Here is a 13,660-nt window from a genome sequence, read left to right as displayed (position 1 = left end):
AAGTTCAGGTGTTTAGCAAGATGGTGACAGCTTTCTGTGCATAGATTTACCTCAGATAACCTACCTAAGCAGAAGACGAACTGTCGTGTTCCAGTTGGGTACTACTGGCTTGGTTCTGATGCAGACACAATCGTAACTATCGAATAATCAGGCGAAAACACTTGTCTTTCCTCCAAATTGTTTTTGTTTGAGTTTAACATTTTATTGGTAAAATGAAATATTACACATTAACGTCCTATTCATCATTCAAGAATATTATTATCTACCCAGAAAAAAGAGAATATTACTAGAGAGATTCCACGATATAATGGGGACTATGGATTCACTAGTATCTTGGATTGTCAACCATAGTGAATCATGCGTCCTTCCCTGACATGTTAACATTTTATATATTTTTTTTTTCTTTCTTTTTTTTATCAGAAAGAGACTTATACTAGGTTCTTGAGAACGATGTTCATAGAGGCAACACAAGAAATTTGTAAAAAAACGGGAGAGGGAACTGCCACCAAACACTTTGTAGAATAATGATGAATCATGCGTTTAATTTATTCCAAGTTCATTAAAAGAAATATTGCACATTAACATCTTATCGATTCATTACTAATCTGTTAAGTGCATGTACCACTTTCTGAAAAATATGTGTAATTTATTTCCAACAATTGGTCTTCTTCTTGATGTAACAACTCCTGTATTTCTAACCGGGATCCGTATTGCAGGTTCTAGAACTCGAAGATCTAGCAGGGTAAATTTGTGGAGTCCGGATAAAAGTCCATGATCCATACCCTAAATCCATGGATCTTGATTCTCTTGAAGAGCCTACCTTGCTTGGTAGTTGGACCTCTAGAAGGCAAGTGATGTCTGGAGATGTCCGGAATGAAGGTAAGACCTCTCCCATGTGTTCATTTGGGTTAGGTTGTACTTGGACTTCAACCCCCTAAACAAAGCACCCTTGTATAGCAATATACTAGGGGGCGGTTGCTAATGACGGTTGATTAAACCAAGCGACCGCCTGGTCCTGATTGTGGGGTTTTGCCCTATTTTGCCCCCAGACTTTTATAAATAGCAACCCTCGTTTATTTTACAAATATTATATTCGGGATTGTTGTTTTTTGTGGTTAGGCGGCAGTGGAGACGTGCTGAAAGGTGATCCAAAGCTTCTCCTGTATCTGGACTTCATGTAGTATATTACCATTATGACTTACATTGGATTAGAAACCTCGACATGCGCCAGTACTCATTCCAATGGTCGTGGTGAGAGAGTGTTGACTTAACCCCAGCCATGGTTTGAGAGCCAGGTGTGGACTTATCCTTTTTCCCAGGATCCCTACAGAGGTAGCCAGTCCTTGCCGAATCAAAATGACTAGACCTACCCAAAGAAGGGCTGGTGTATATTTTAAAGCATGTCAACTGTTAGTGACTTGCACAGTTAGATCTTAGCAGTATTCATACTTTCGCATTCCATACATATCATATATTTATTTATGATGGTGTTGACATATGGATGAGAAAAATTGTTGTTCTTACTCGATTTCATCATGACTCATTCCTTTATTTTTCTATGTTATATTACATGTACAGATGGAGGATTTATGTCGGAATATGGATTGGTTTCCCATGAAGAAGCCTTCTCGTATGAAGAGGATGTGGCACCGGTAGTGGGAAATGGAGATAGCCTGTGCGAGAGCTTCTTGGAGTGCATGGAATGCGCTTATAGCACCCATTGATGAGCAGAGGAGACAAGTGGCCAAGCAATTTGCCCATCGTATGGAGAAGAATTGGAAGACCCATTTTCTTTGAAAAGAAATAGAAACATTTTCTAGCTTTAGAGAAAGAAACTGGAAAGAAGATCATTTAATTCTTTTTTATTGCTTCCGCTGAACTCATTATTCTTTTGATCATTTATTTCTTTCCTTGATTGTTTTATTGGAGTATATGGACTCTTGTAATCCTTTTATTTAATTATTGAACTTATTATTATTCATGATTATCTTTACTTGCATTTATTATTATTGATGGGTAAGACCGTGGATCCTATGACGGATCACTCCCACGGGTTGTCGGACGGGTAACCGAGACCGGCGGGTGGGGTGTGACACTTTAGATAATCAGTTTTCCTATTCCTTGATGAAAGATTCTTACTAGAAGAAAATATGGAATGCCCTAACTTTCCCTAAAATTAAAATGTTAGTGTGGAAGAATTGTGCAACTAGAATTGCATTTGATGAAATTTTTTCTGAGGAAATTTACTTTAAATCCCTTTGTGCAAGGTGTGGTTGTGAACGCAAGATTGGCAGCATTTTCCTTTTAATTTTCTTTCTCCAATGTTGTATAGTTTGGATCGTCAATTTCCTTTCTCTCCTCGAGGCAAAACACTAAGTATGTGATTGGTTTAATGGTGGAATCCTATACTCAATGTTGATTAAAAAAAAGGGAAACAAGAAGTTAGTTTTCCTTGGCATCTTTTATTTTCCGGTATATTTGGAGAACAAGGACTGATTAGGTATTTAAGTAGTTTGTTCAAAAAACTGATTCATGAATCTAGGGATTTAAATCCTTGGATTCACACAACCAAACAGGCCCTAAGGTCTCCTAATAAAGTAGGAAATTCGGTTGACTCAATTGGATGAGGCATCAACTGTTTGGTGGAATATCCATCCATCATATTTTCTTTGAATGTTCTTTCTCCAATGCTGTCTAGTTTGAATCGAATCACTTTCCTTTCTTTCTTCAAGGCAAAACATTAAAAATAGGGTAAATATCACTTACCTCCCCTCTTAGCTGGACAAATAGCACTTATACCCCTTCTTACTTGGATAATATCACTTACCTCCCCTCTTACCTAGCAAATGTATCAAAATATTTTCTAAAATCCCAAACTACTCTTGGCTAAAAATATTTTTTTTTAGTTTAAACCCTAAATTATCGTAATCACCCTAGCAGTTAAAATACTAAATTACCCTCAATTAAAATTATTGTTAAAATCCAAAACAAATAGTTAAAATTTAAATTATCTTTAATTATTAACAGCCTAACGTACCCTTCTGATAATTCAGTATTGAAATTGCATTTTGAATCAAGCAGTTCTTGTTTTTTAATTGTTTGATAAAATAAAATAAAAATAAAAAATAAAAATAAAAAGATATGTTGGGGTTTTAATAATTAAAGATAATTTGGGTTTTAAATATGATATTTTGATTTTTAACAATTATTTTAATTGAGGATAATTTAGTATTTTAGCTGCTAGGGTGATTAAGGTAATTTAGGGTGTAAATTAAAAAAATATTTTCAGCCAAGGGTATTTGGGGTTTTAGAAAAATATTTAACGATAAAAATTAAATTTAACTAAGAAAGTTAACAGAGGGGAGGTGTTTGATATATTTGCTAGATAAGAGGGGAGGTAAGTGATATTATCCAAGAAAGAGGGGGTCTAAGTGATATTTGTCCAGCTAAGAGGGGTGGTAAGTGATATTTACCCTTAAAAATATGTGTGATTGGTTTAATATTAAAATCCAATACTCAATGTTGATAAAAAAGAAACAAGAAGTCGGTTTTCCTTGACATCTTATTTTCTGGTATATTTTCTCATGTTCTAAGGTCTGCTAATAAAGTAGGAAACTTCATGTCAAGAAAATCTTCATATACATCTCCATTTCAGTGTTTTACATCCAGACAGAGCTCTTGATTTTGAGAAGTTGGTTGGATCTGCTCTTGCCATGATAAACCCTTCGCTAGTTCTCATCACTGGTGACTGGTGATCTAACAGGTATTTATCTCTGTTCCTAGCATTCTCTCTCTCTCTCTCTCTCTCTCTCTCTCTTAATTTTGGTCAATTTTATTTATTTATTAAGCAGCAGCTATGTTTGCTTCTGATTGTTGGATTTGGCAATTTAGAGGCAATTTGTCTGTTCTTATAGTCACGGGGAAAATTAGCGGGTTCTGTATTTCTTATCTTCCTATATGGCAACAATTTTAAATTGTCGATCCGTCATAGTTTATATTAAAGATACAATGAGATGCTTTCTAGTTTTGTTCATAACAAGGGAAATTGGTGTTTTCTTACGGTAAATTTTCAGTATTTTGCTTTGAGTTTTCTATCACTGGGGAGTGATCTAGAGTTTTTGTCTACCTTTCCTATATAGGATATAAGAGGTTTCCTAATACTTAACTGTTGCTTATTATTGACACCCCGAAACAATCACCAATAAGCTCTTGGGTTGGTTGGCATATTTGAATTTTAGACAATGCTAACCTATATGCATGTGATTTGTGAAAGGTTGAAAGCTTGAGCTTTACTTTTTGGATCCAAGGTTCATCTGGGATAGTTTGCGCTGCACCACGACTACGGGAGCTTTTAGATAATTAATATAGGCGAGGCTTCGCCCCTGGCCGCAAGGGGATTCGAACTCTGAGCTCCTATGTGGAAAGCGTTGGTCTTTTGCCAACTGAGCCACCCCTCGGGTTAAGGTTCATGTTATTTTTTCCACCACATAATAGAAATAAATACTTGTCATTGCAAATGTCTGCATGCTTCATTCTTGACATTCATAAACTTCCTTGTTATTCGTATTCATTCATGGTATGAAGCATGCAGATTCAATGAAGTGGAGAAGAGTGCTCAATCTCCGTTTTTTCAAGATTCAATGCTCAATCTTCGTTTTTTCAAGATTTCAATGCTCAATCTGCGGTTTTACCCTTCCTATTTCTCTGACCAGATGACAAAATAAGTGAAGTGTTAACAATGAAACAAAATCAAGAGGAGTGGATTGAATACCACAAGGTTATGGACAGAGTAGTTAAAAGAAGTGGACTTGAGAAGAATGTCTTTTATGATTTGAGAGGAAACCATGATAATTTTGGTGCGCCAGTAGTTGGTGGTTCATTTGATTTCTTTTCTAGCTATAGCATCAGTGGAGAATTACGAAGAAATAGCAGAGTTAAAAGTGTCAATGTACAGGTGAGTTGATCTCTTAAAATATTTCGAATGAAATATTATCTTGTATCAGAATTTCTGTGTAGTTCATTTATAATGAGAACCTTGCAGATTAAAGTTTCTATTCATTTTTTGAAGATTAGCTTCTATCCAAGTAGAAAAATAGGAAAACATCAATTTTGTTTGGTCAAAGAATTTGTGTTAAGTTACATTGTTACTCAATTTTATGCATACCATCTTGGGAAGATGAGTGCACTGGCAGTGCTTTGGGACTACTCAAAGTTCAGTACCCTACTTGTAATTCTTAAACTATTGAAACTGGTTTGTGCTATTCACATTTGGTACATACAGGAAAAAGGTTCTTAACACAACCTAAGCTGAAAAGGGTTAGAGCTGATCTACTTAATTGGACATGGATGGAGATTCTGGTTATGGACTGTCAGTGGGCTAGCTTGTATTACCCAATTCTTAAATCAGTGGATCATTACCTACCTAATTCCTTGTCCGTTGGTCAAGATAAGTATAATGTCTCAATAATATCTTGTTTCGACATGTTTAAATGGATCAGTAAATCTTATCCTAAAATTTGAAATCAAGAAGGCTTAATACGTACAGTACCGATAAATTTATGAAATACAGAACAGTTCTGAGCATTTCCTGTTGATTATTGGACAATAAGCATGCAAATACCATTAGTAATAAAATGAAGCATGGGATCCAACGTCTTGTTGATGATCACCATAATTGCAGTTTGTTACTTCTTCTTGGCATGCCTTCTGCAAAATGATTTCACCCTCTCTAGGCCATCGTCAAGAGAAGTTGGCTCGACAGCAAAAGTTACGCGGAGCCAATTTTTCAATCCCACAGTGACACCTGCAGCAAGTAGCGTTCAAAGTCATCAATGGCTAACATAAAACACACTCTTATTTAAACTCTTAACTCACAACCTTTTTCAAACGATTCATTTAGATAGCTATTTTTATTAGGCTGTGATAATGATGATTTTTCATCTTTTCCCTAATTGTCTCTCATTTGAATTCTTTGAGATGTGTTTCTGATCTATTTGAAAGAGACCAGTATATTGGGATGTAAGATTACATACAATAGGAGTGTTTTTTTTTTTGGATTAATAAATAATAATAAATAAAATAAAATTAAAAAAACGGACGTAAATACATCAAGCCCAAAAATTTGCAAAGCTAAAGAGCAAGAATAAACCTAAATGGGACCCAATGAAAATGGGCCGAACAGAGGCCAAAAGAAACTATTTTGCAGAAATTTTCTTTTTCTTTTTATTTTTCTTCTTTCTCTTGGAGGAATTGAGATCAACTAGGAAATCATCACCGAATGGGTTGTGCCTTTTGATAGGACGATTACTCCTTCTATTCTCAACACGATCAAAATCATGCATAGGAGAGGAGAGTGGAGAGTCAGGAGCGGGCTCGATCAATTGGGGTTAATTCACAAATCAGAGGTTTGGAAATGTGTCGTCTGAAGAGACTAAGGTCTGGGCTTCAAAAGTGTGGAAAGAGGGGTTGAGAGTTGGGCTAGGGGGAGAGCCACGATCAAAGGAGGACGATGGGCCAAGCAAGAAGGAATTGGGATGAGAATAAGGAAGGGGGCCCCAAATAGAAAATGGGCCAAGAGATATGGGCTTGGGTCGAATTTATAGATGGGCAGCCATAGAGGGAAAGGGAGAGGCTTTGAGGGTGGATAAACAGGGGGATTTGGAGAGAGGGGCAATATCGCTAGGAGAAGAGGGAGAAGCGGCCGTCAAGTGTGGCAGAGAGGAGTCAGCGCGATCCAAGGCTTTGTTCGTCAACGAAGGAGGAGCTGATAGGTTAACGGAGGCGTGATCAACACGGATCAGAGCCTCTATACCATCTACAGAAGGGTCAAGCGGCTCTCGATTTCAACTAGTCAGGAGAAGAGTTAATAGAGACAACTATAAAACCGACAAAAAGAAAACGTGCTAAAGAACTAATAGCAATTTAACAAATAAAGGATCCAGACTTTTCAATTTCAGTGTTAATGCAAGCGAACATTTTTACTGTCAGAAATTATGGAAACCATGAAGGAAGGAAGGGGGGGGGGGGGGGGCATTTTATAGAAGAAGCTTTTGAAAGTACGCAGTTGCCTACTTGTGCGTTTGAAACCAATTATAGAAAGGCAGAAAACTCACCTGGTAGGAAAACCACATTTTCTTCTTTGACCAGCTTGTAGCAAAAGTCAATATCATCAGCCATATTTTCCAGAACTGATAGATCTAATTTTACCTGCAGTACAAAATGTTATGAAGAATTATTTTTACCATCCATTTATTTCCAGCCCAAAAAACCCTCATAACTTGGTCAGTGTTCTTACCATCACAAACATAGATCCCTCTGGTTTATGTGGACAAGTTAGGCAATCAATGTCCTTTAATCCCTCATAACAAATCTCTGAAGCATGCCTTAATATATTGAGGATATTCTCAAAGAAATCTTCTTTTGTATCCTCAATAATTTTAGGAATCGCCCCCTGTTATGATGAATATATAACTTGTTAGGTAACACAGCCAGTGGTCCCTACCAAAAAAAAAAAAAAAACACAGCCAGTGGTGGTAAAGCTAGGTAGATGGTATCTTGTCGAGTTCAGTATATTGATGTCAATTTCAAATGCCTTGGTTAAAATAATCTTTATGGTAAAGTTCTTGGAATCTTAAGCACATTGTCATACTTGCAAGTTGTTAATGTCAGAAATATTACAACTATCATATGTGGATATGTTCCCCTGAACAAGCAATGAGATAAACCTGAATGAAAGTTGCAGGGTCGGAACAGATATTGAGACAGCCATGAATGCTCTCCACAATCTATAAAAGAAGAAACAAGGAAGTCAAGAAATTAACCTGTCTAGAATGAATTTGTTCTACATAGAAAATTGAATAGACAAAACCCCACTAAATTTATCTTTTATATTTTGAAGAAGTGCTTTGTGTTTATAACAAAATAGATGAAACGATAGGCATGTAGAACATAAGCGTTTCATCATTCATAGTTACTGCCGAGGACAGTGATGATATGCTGTCTTATGCAGGATAGTTGAACTTAGTACATAACAAAGACGTACAGCTAAAGAAGACAATATAAACTGTTTCAACACCGGTGATGGTTGAAAACTGGCACCCATAGGCACAGATGGTTGGGGGCTGTAGGGGTGCAAGTTTGGCCCTGACACTCCCCCTAAGCTCCCCGAGCTCAAATAGGGCTTAGGCTCAAGATTTTGGTCATGAGGATTGGTTAGAATCAAAATATTCTGGTACTAACTAAGGCCAAGGGCGGGCCTGAGATTACTCTTTGGCCCGCCGGGCTTGTCTAAACCCATCTCTAATTTTTTGCCCTGACCCCAACCCTGATTCTAACCATAATCCTAACCATAATTTTGACATTGATTTTTGATCTCTATGAATTAGGAACATGGACAAGGATATAGCCAATCCAATTAGGGTCAATCAGGCTAGGGACAGGGCCAAATATATGGCCAATCAAGGCTAGAATGAACTTGGTTTGGCCCTGTCGGGCTTAGTGTTAAGGACAGTAATTCTTGGCCCTGAATTAGGGTCAGGGACTAATGAACTTATATTAGAATATATAGGGTTGGACTTGGAATTACAAAAGAGAAAGAGTTGTAACCTTGGTTTCTTTAAGAATGCCATTGGGATCATTAATGACGAGCCAACCCAATCTCCATCCAGGCACCACCCATCTCTTTGAAATGGACCCAAGTGTAATGACAGGAGCTATCGTTCCAAAGGTACCCATAGGCACAAATGGTTTATTCCCGAAAGCAATACGTTCGTAAACTTCATCAGAAATAACCATTATCCCAAGCCTGCTTGCAGTCTCAGCAACCTAAAGAGAGACAGTGTAGAAATATTAGATGATAACGATTTCAAATACATATATTTGATAACCCAGAGAGAGAAAGAAAGATATTTCTACTCTGTTTTGACCTTCTGCAAGTGTTGGTAAGAGTAGACATTCCCGCAGGGGTTTCCAGGGTTGATGATAACCACGGCAACCGTGTTATCGTCTGTAAGAGCTTCGAGAGCATCAAGATCAACCTCCCAACCCTTTTCGGGCAGGAGGTCAAAATGTCTAAATTCGAGGTTGCTGAAAGCAGCACGAGATTCATAAGCAGGGAATCCTGGCCTTGGAAGTAAGATGTTGGCACCAGGCTTGGACAGGACTGATAGAATAACCTCGATAGCTTGCGAGCAACCACTGGTGAGATTCACATCATCGGGGGATAACTTGTATGGGAGATTACTTGATAAGTATTCAGCAATGGCCCTGTTCCAAGTTCCAACCCAACATTAATGTTTGATCATTTTTTTTTTTTTCTTTTTCTTTTTCTTTTTCTCTTAAAAGATGCAATAAGAGTGCCAGTGGGCTTGTAAAAAACAGCTCTGTGTAACCAACAAGAAGACTATCGTTTACCTCCTGGCAGGAAGAACTCCGACGGTGGGAGCATAGCAGTTGAACTTAGCAGAACGAACAGAATCAACGACGGCATCTTCAGCCGCCTGTGTCGTTCGAAAGCAACGAAAAACAGAAGGATCTCCATGGCCAAGGAAGATTGTGGGTCTAGTGTCGTTGGCATCTATAGCTCCATGGAGCTTGTTGAGCATCCCTCTAACGGTGACATCCGAAGCAGAGGTCAGATCCTTCCTCGACTTGAAATGCCATTGTTTTGAGTCCGTTTTCCATCCTCTCCTCTCCTCTCCCCTCTCCGCTGTTGATTTGTTAAACCAAAACCAATCTTCAGCACCGATAATCAAGGAGGCTGTAAATTGTAATAGCCAACTGTTTTTAAATAGATTTTAGAAAAACTTGAAAATTTTAAAAGGAAAAAAATCCTCAGCAGCAGAGTACAGCACCACAATTTGACACGTGATATATACTTAAAATACGGGTCAGATTTGACGGCGGAGTTTTGAGTTAAAATGACCAATCTTATGACCCGTTTTAACAAAAAAAAAAAAAAAAAAAACCATTTTCCCAGTTCTAAATATGGTCACTAGGGATTGTGTCCATTTTTCTACTGGATTTTTTGCTTCGTCCGTGATTTTCCCCCTTGATGCCTGATACTTTTCAAACGGTGATGCATTTCTCTAATTTGGATTGTTTCGGTGATTATTAGCGTCATCTTTTAGAGTGATTGTTTTACGGCTAGATCTACCTCTGGTTTTCGTCATCGGTGGTTGACGATGAAAAAGAGATGCAGAGGATGTTTCTGTTTGTGTTTCTCGTGACCTGTAATTCATGGTTAGGTTTGATGTTGATAAGATAGAGAGTAATTTATAAATGGTTAGTAATTGTAGGTCTGATTTGGTACTTTTCAATAAATTTTGCATACAAAATCGATATCGTGAGGTGACATTTGTAGATCGGAAACCCTCTTGAGTGTTGATTAAAAGGTTGCCATATAATGGATTATAATGCTTTTAGATCCATCTTAAGGGATCCAGGTGTGGATGTCTGGACTTCGATAGATACGACAATCGTTATTGCTTCTTTAATCACATAATCGAATTGAAAGATCGAAGAGATGGAATCGTTGAGCGTCTTTACTCGTCAACTGTTCCCAGGCGTCGAAACTACAGTCACGACTCGATGATGCCAAATAACAAAGAAACTAAAGAAGGTGCAACAGCAATCGCGCACTGCGGCAACCACAGGAAAATGGAGGTTCTCCCTTGACTCCATAGTAACTTGAGGGAGATGGTCATGATGAAACGGAATGAGAGGAATGACGATGGGAGAAAAATGTAAAAAAAAAAATATCAACCATATTTGGACCGGGTACAAAAAACGGGTCATAAGATGGTTAGTTTCACTTAAAACTTTGCCTTCTAATCTGAATCGTTTATTAAGAATATGCCACATGTCAAATTGTGAGGCTGCACTGAGGATCGTTTTTCATTTTAAAGCTACACCTCACTTGATAATTTTGGACGTTTTAGTTCGCAGAAGACAAAAGCAACGGAAACGATAAAATTACCAAGTGTACATGTTCAGTTCTTGATCAATGTGCATGCACGGTGCAAACGTTGCCTGCTTCCACCTTGAGAAGAGTACGTGAATAAGATAAAGTTCACGTGTTCGCCGATACAAAAAGCTTTAAATGATGCGATTTGAACTAACCTACATGGGCTGTTTGCTTCTTAAAACGGGATCTTGCTAGGTAGTGGGTCTGACATGATGGTACCCATACATGTCACGTAAATTTTACTAAGCTTGAGTTGTCCGGCAATATGGTACGATTCAATTTAAAGAAAAATTAGTTTTTTCACTTAATTATATAAGGACATTATGTTTTGTGCCATTGGAATTTAATGAAATTCTTGTGGCATGTATGATGCATCCAACGATGGTGATAGCTTTGTTTCCCAAACAAAAAAAAAAAAAATAATGGTGATAATTTTTTATATAAAATAGATTTACTTTAGACAACCTAAAACTTCGGCTAAAAAAATGAATTGTTGTGATCTAGTTAGATATGAGTTGGACGTTGGGATCCTCTATCCGTTGGGTAAGGGCCTATTTGGTAACTCGAATCTGGAGATTTGAAATATTCAGATATCTCAAATATATGAAGTCATGAGATATAAAATATTTGATTAACTTAAATATGTAGCATAAAATCTCTGGATTTATCCTAAAAAAATATTTGGTTACTTAAATCTGTAGAATGAAATCTCCAGATTCATCCAAAAAACTATTTCATTATCTGAATCTATAAATTCCAAAATATTGACTTATATATCCCAAAAAAAAATTTGACTTTTTAATTTTTATCTTAAGACATTGGATTTTGCTGGGGTGCTGCATGGTTAATGCACATCACCTTTAGCGAAAGGTCGAGATCAAGATCTCAACCGTTCGAAGCACAATGTTGCACATTAATTGCGGAATACACTGAAGTCGAGTCCTAAGACATTGGGATTTAACACAATCTGATGTTTCAAGTTTGTATGTAATGTTTCATTATTTATTCAGACATCCCCTATAACTAATCATACAATTCTTGGACTTCCAGAAAGATAGCAAAGTCCTACTATCATACCCAAAAAACAAATTATAGATTCTTCATGAGACCATATACAAAAGAATGACACTTAAAACCTATAAATTAAGAAATTTAAGAACCGAGACAATTGCCTTTTAAATTGAGTGCCAGATATTGAATGAGAAGTCTGCCATAGGAGACTTCGATTATTTCCTTCCTTTAAAAAATAATGTTTTTTGAAAAGCCTTGTGAAATTTCATCTGCTTGCCACTTATCTCTGTTTCCCGTGTTAAATCCAAGATATCTCCAAGTCGAAATTGACATATCTCACATGGTTTGGAGTAATATTAGTTTGTGGTGAATGTTAATGTCCATTCTCAATGTTGGGCTCAGCTCACGGTGATCATAATACTCATACACGTCATGCCCTTCTTATGTCAACTTCACTCGCATCATTCATAACTCATGGCTACCATCGTCAAACACTACACATGTGAATTTTCACATGCTAACGTCCTACAAGCAAGTCCACCAACATATAACAAAAGTACATTAATTTGGAAGTGACTTCCTTCAGCAGAATTGTCATGCGAAACAATCTTAGCCGTCGGATCAAAATCTTGGTTGAGATTTTGATCTCAACCATTGATATCCAATAGTCGAGATTGAAATCTAGACCAGAATTTCGGATCCGACCGTCCGAAATTCCTCATGATGGTCCTACGCATTTAATACTTAGGACTGAAACAATTTTGGAAAGTAGGATATTAGAAATCCCACTCCCATTTCATTCCCATTCCCATGTTGTTCAATTTGGCGGTGATTAACAACTAAAAATATTTATCAACTAAGCCAATAATGTTATTTCAGTTGAGAAAAGTGTGTCAAAATTTGCTTTAAAAAATTACAAAATCAACTTCGAAGGGTTGCTTAATTGATAAAAGACCAACACTTCCATATAGGAGGTCAGAATTCGAATCCACTTAGGAGCCTAGGGCATAATTATATAAAAGCTCCCCCAGTGAGGCAGTTGAGGTGCGCATTGGCTAGCCTGAATATACCTCAAACATCCCCCAGAAAAAATGGGAAAAAAATGAAGAAGATCCCCCACATCCTTTTTCACCTTTAATTATCAAAAATATATGCCATAAATGATAGATTCCCTCCCAAATGTATGATCGAAAAGTATAAGAGCACAATCGAAAAGGGAATTTGGAAGATTGTGGGGGGATTTACCCAAGGGGGTCTTGGGTTCGCACGCCGTTAGAGGATCCAGACTCATCCGGGGGGGGGGGGGGGGGGGGGCGGGCGCCCCGGGCCCCCCCCCCCCCAAAAAATAATAATAATAATAAATAAATATTGGTTGGACACAACAACCTAATACATAATAATCAAGCAAAAAAATGTTTTCTTCTCTTAAGATTGTTTCCATTTGAGATTGTCATTTTAATACTAATAATAATAGGTTAATAATACACATTAACATCTTTATTGATCATTTGACCTCCCTCTCTCAATCAAAGCCATTATGTGTATCAATGTTCTAAATCTAACTTTGTTTTCTTCATCACCACTACATCCTCTCTATCTTCTATCCCTACTACCAATATGATGCTGCTCATCCCCCTTCATCCTCTTGACGATGTCAAAACTTATCTTGAACTAGTGGAATAATCG

The 13,660-nt window shown here is 37.3% G+C and overlaps 1 protein-coding gene across 1 annotated transcript; it reads right to left on the bottom strand.

Annotated features, from left to right (window-relative positions):
* Positions 1-5,465: 5,465 nt before the first annotated feature.
* LOC149025284 (nicotianamine aminotransferase 1-like) lies at positions 5,466-9,697 on the bottom strand. The gene is made up of 7 exons (XM_089145509.1): positions 9,412-9,697; positions 8,925-9,264; positions 8,605-8,823; positions 7,725-7,784; positions 7,295-7,450; positions 7,113-7,206; positions 5,466-5,803 (listed from the first exon to the last, which is right to left on the bottom strand). Exons 1-7 carry the CDS (start codon positions 9,600-9,602, stop codon positions 5,685-5,687), a joined length of 1,179 nt encoding a protein of 392 aa, XP_089001635.1. The 5' UTR covers positions 9,603-9,697; the 3' UTR covers positions 5,466-5,684.
* Between the last annotated feature and the right edge of the window lie 3,963 nt (positions 9,698-13,660).

The sequence above is a fragment of the Hakea prostrata genome, chromosome 2 (assembly GCF_041222555.1).
Source record: "Hakea prostrata isolate BN-2017 chromosome 2, UWA_Hpros_2, whole genome shotgun sequence".
Taxonomy (NCBI): Eukaryota; Viridiplantae; Streptophyta; class Magnoliopsida; order Proteales; family Proteaceae; genus Hakea; species Hakea prostrata.
This window is presented reverse-complemented; position numbering and strand designations above follow the sequence as displayed.

Coding starts and splice junctions, on each gene's coding strand:
- LOC149025284 (XM_089145509.1), bottom strand. CDS start 9,602: ATGCTCAACAAGCTCCATGGAGCTATAGATGCCAACGACACTAGACCC. Junction 9,265..9,411: donor GGAGTTCTTCCTGCCAGGAG/GTAAACGATAGT, acceptor AACTTGGAACAG/GGCCATTGCTGAATACTTAT. Junction 5,804..7,112: donor AAATGTGGTTTTCCTACCAG/GTGAGTTTTCTG, acceptor TACTTGCTGCAG/GTGTCACTGTGGGATTGAAA.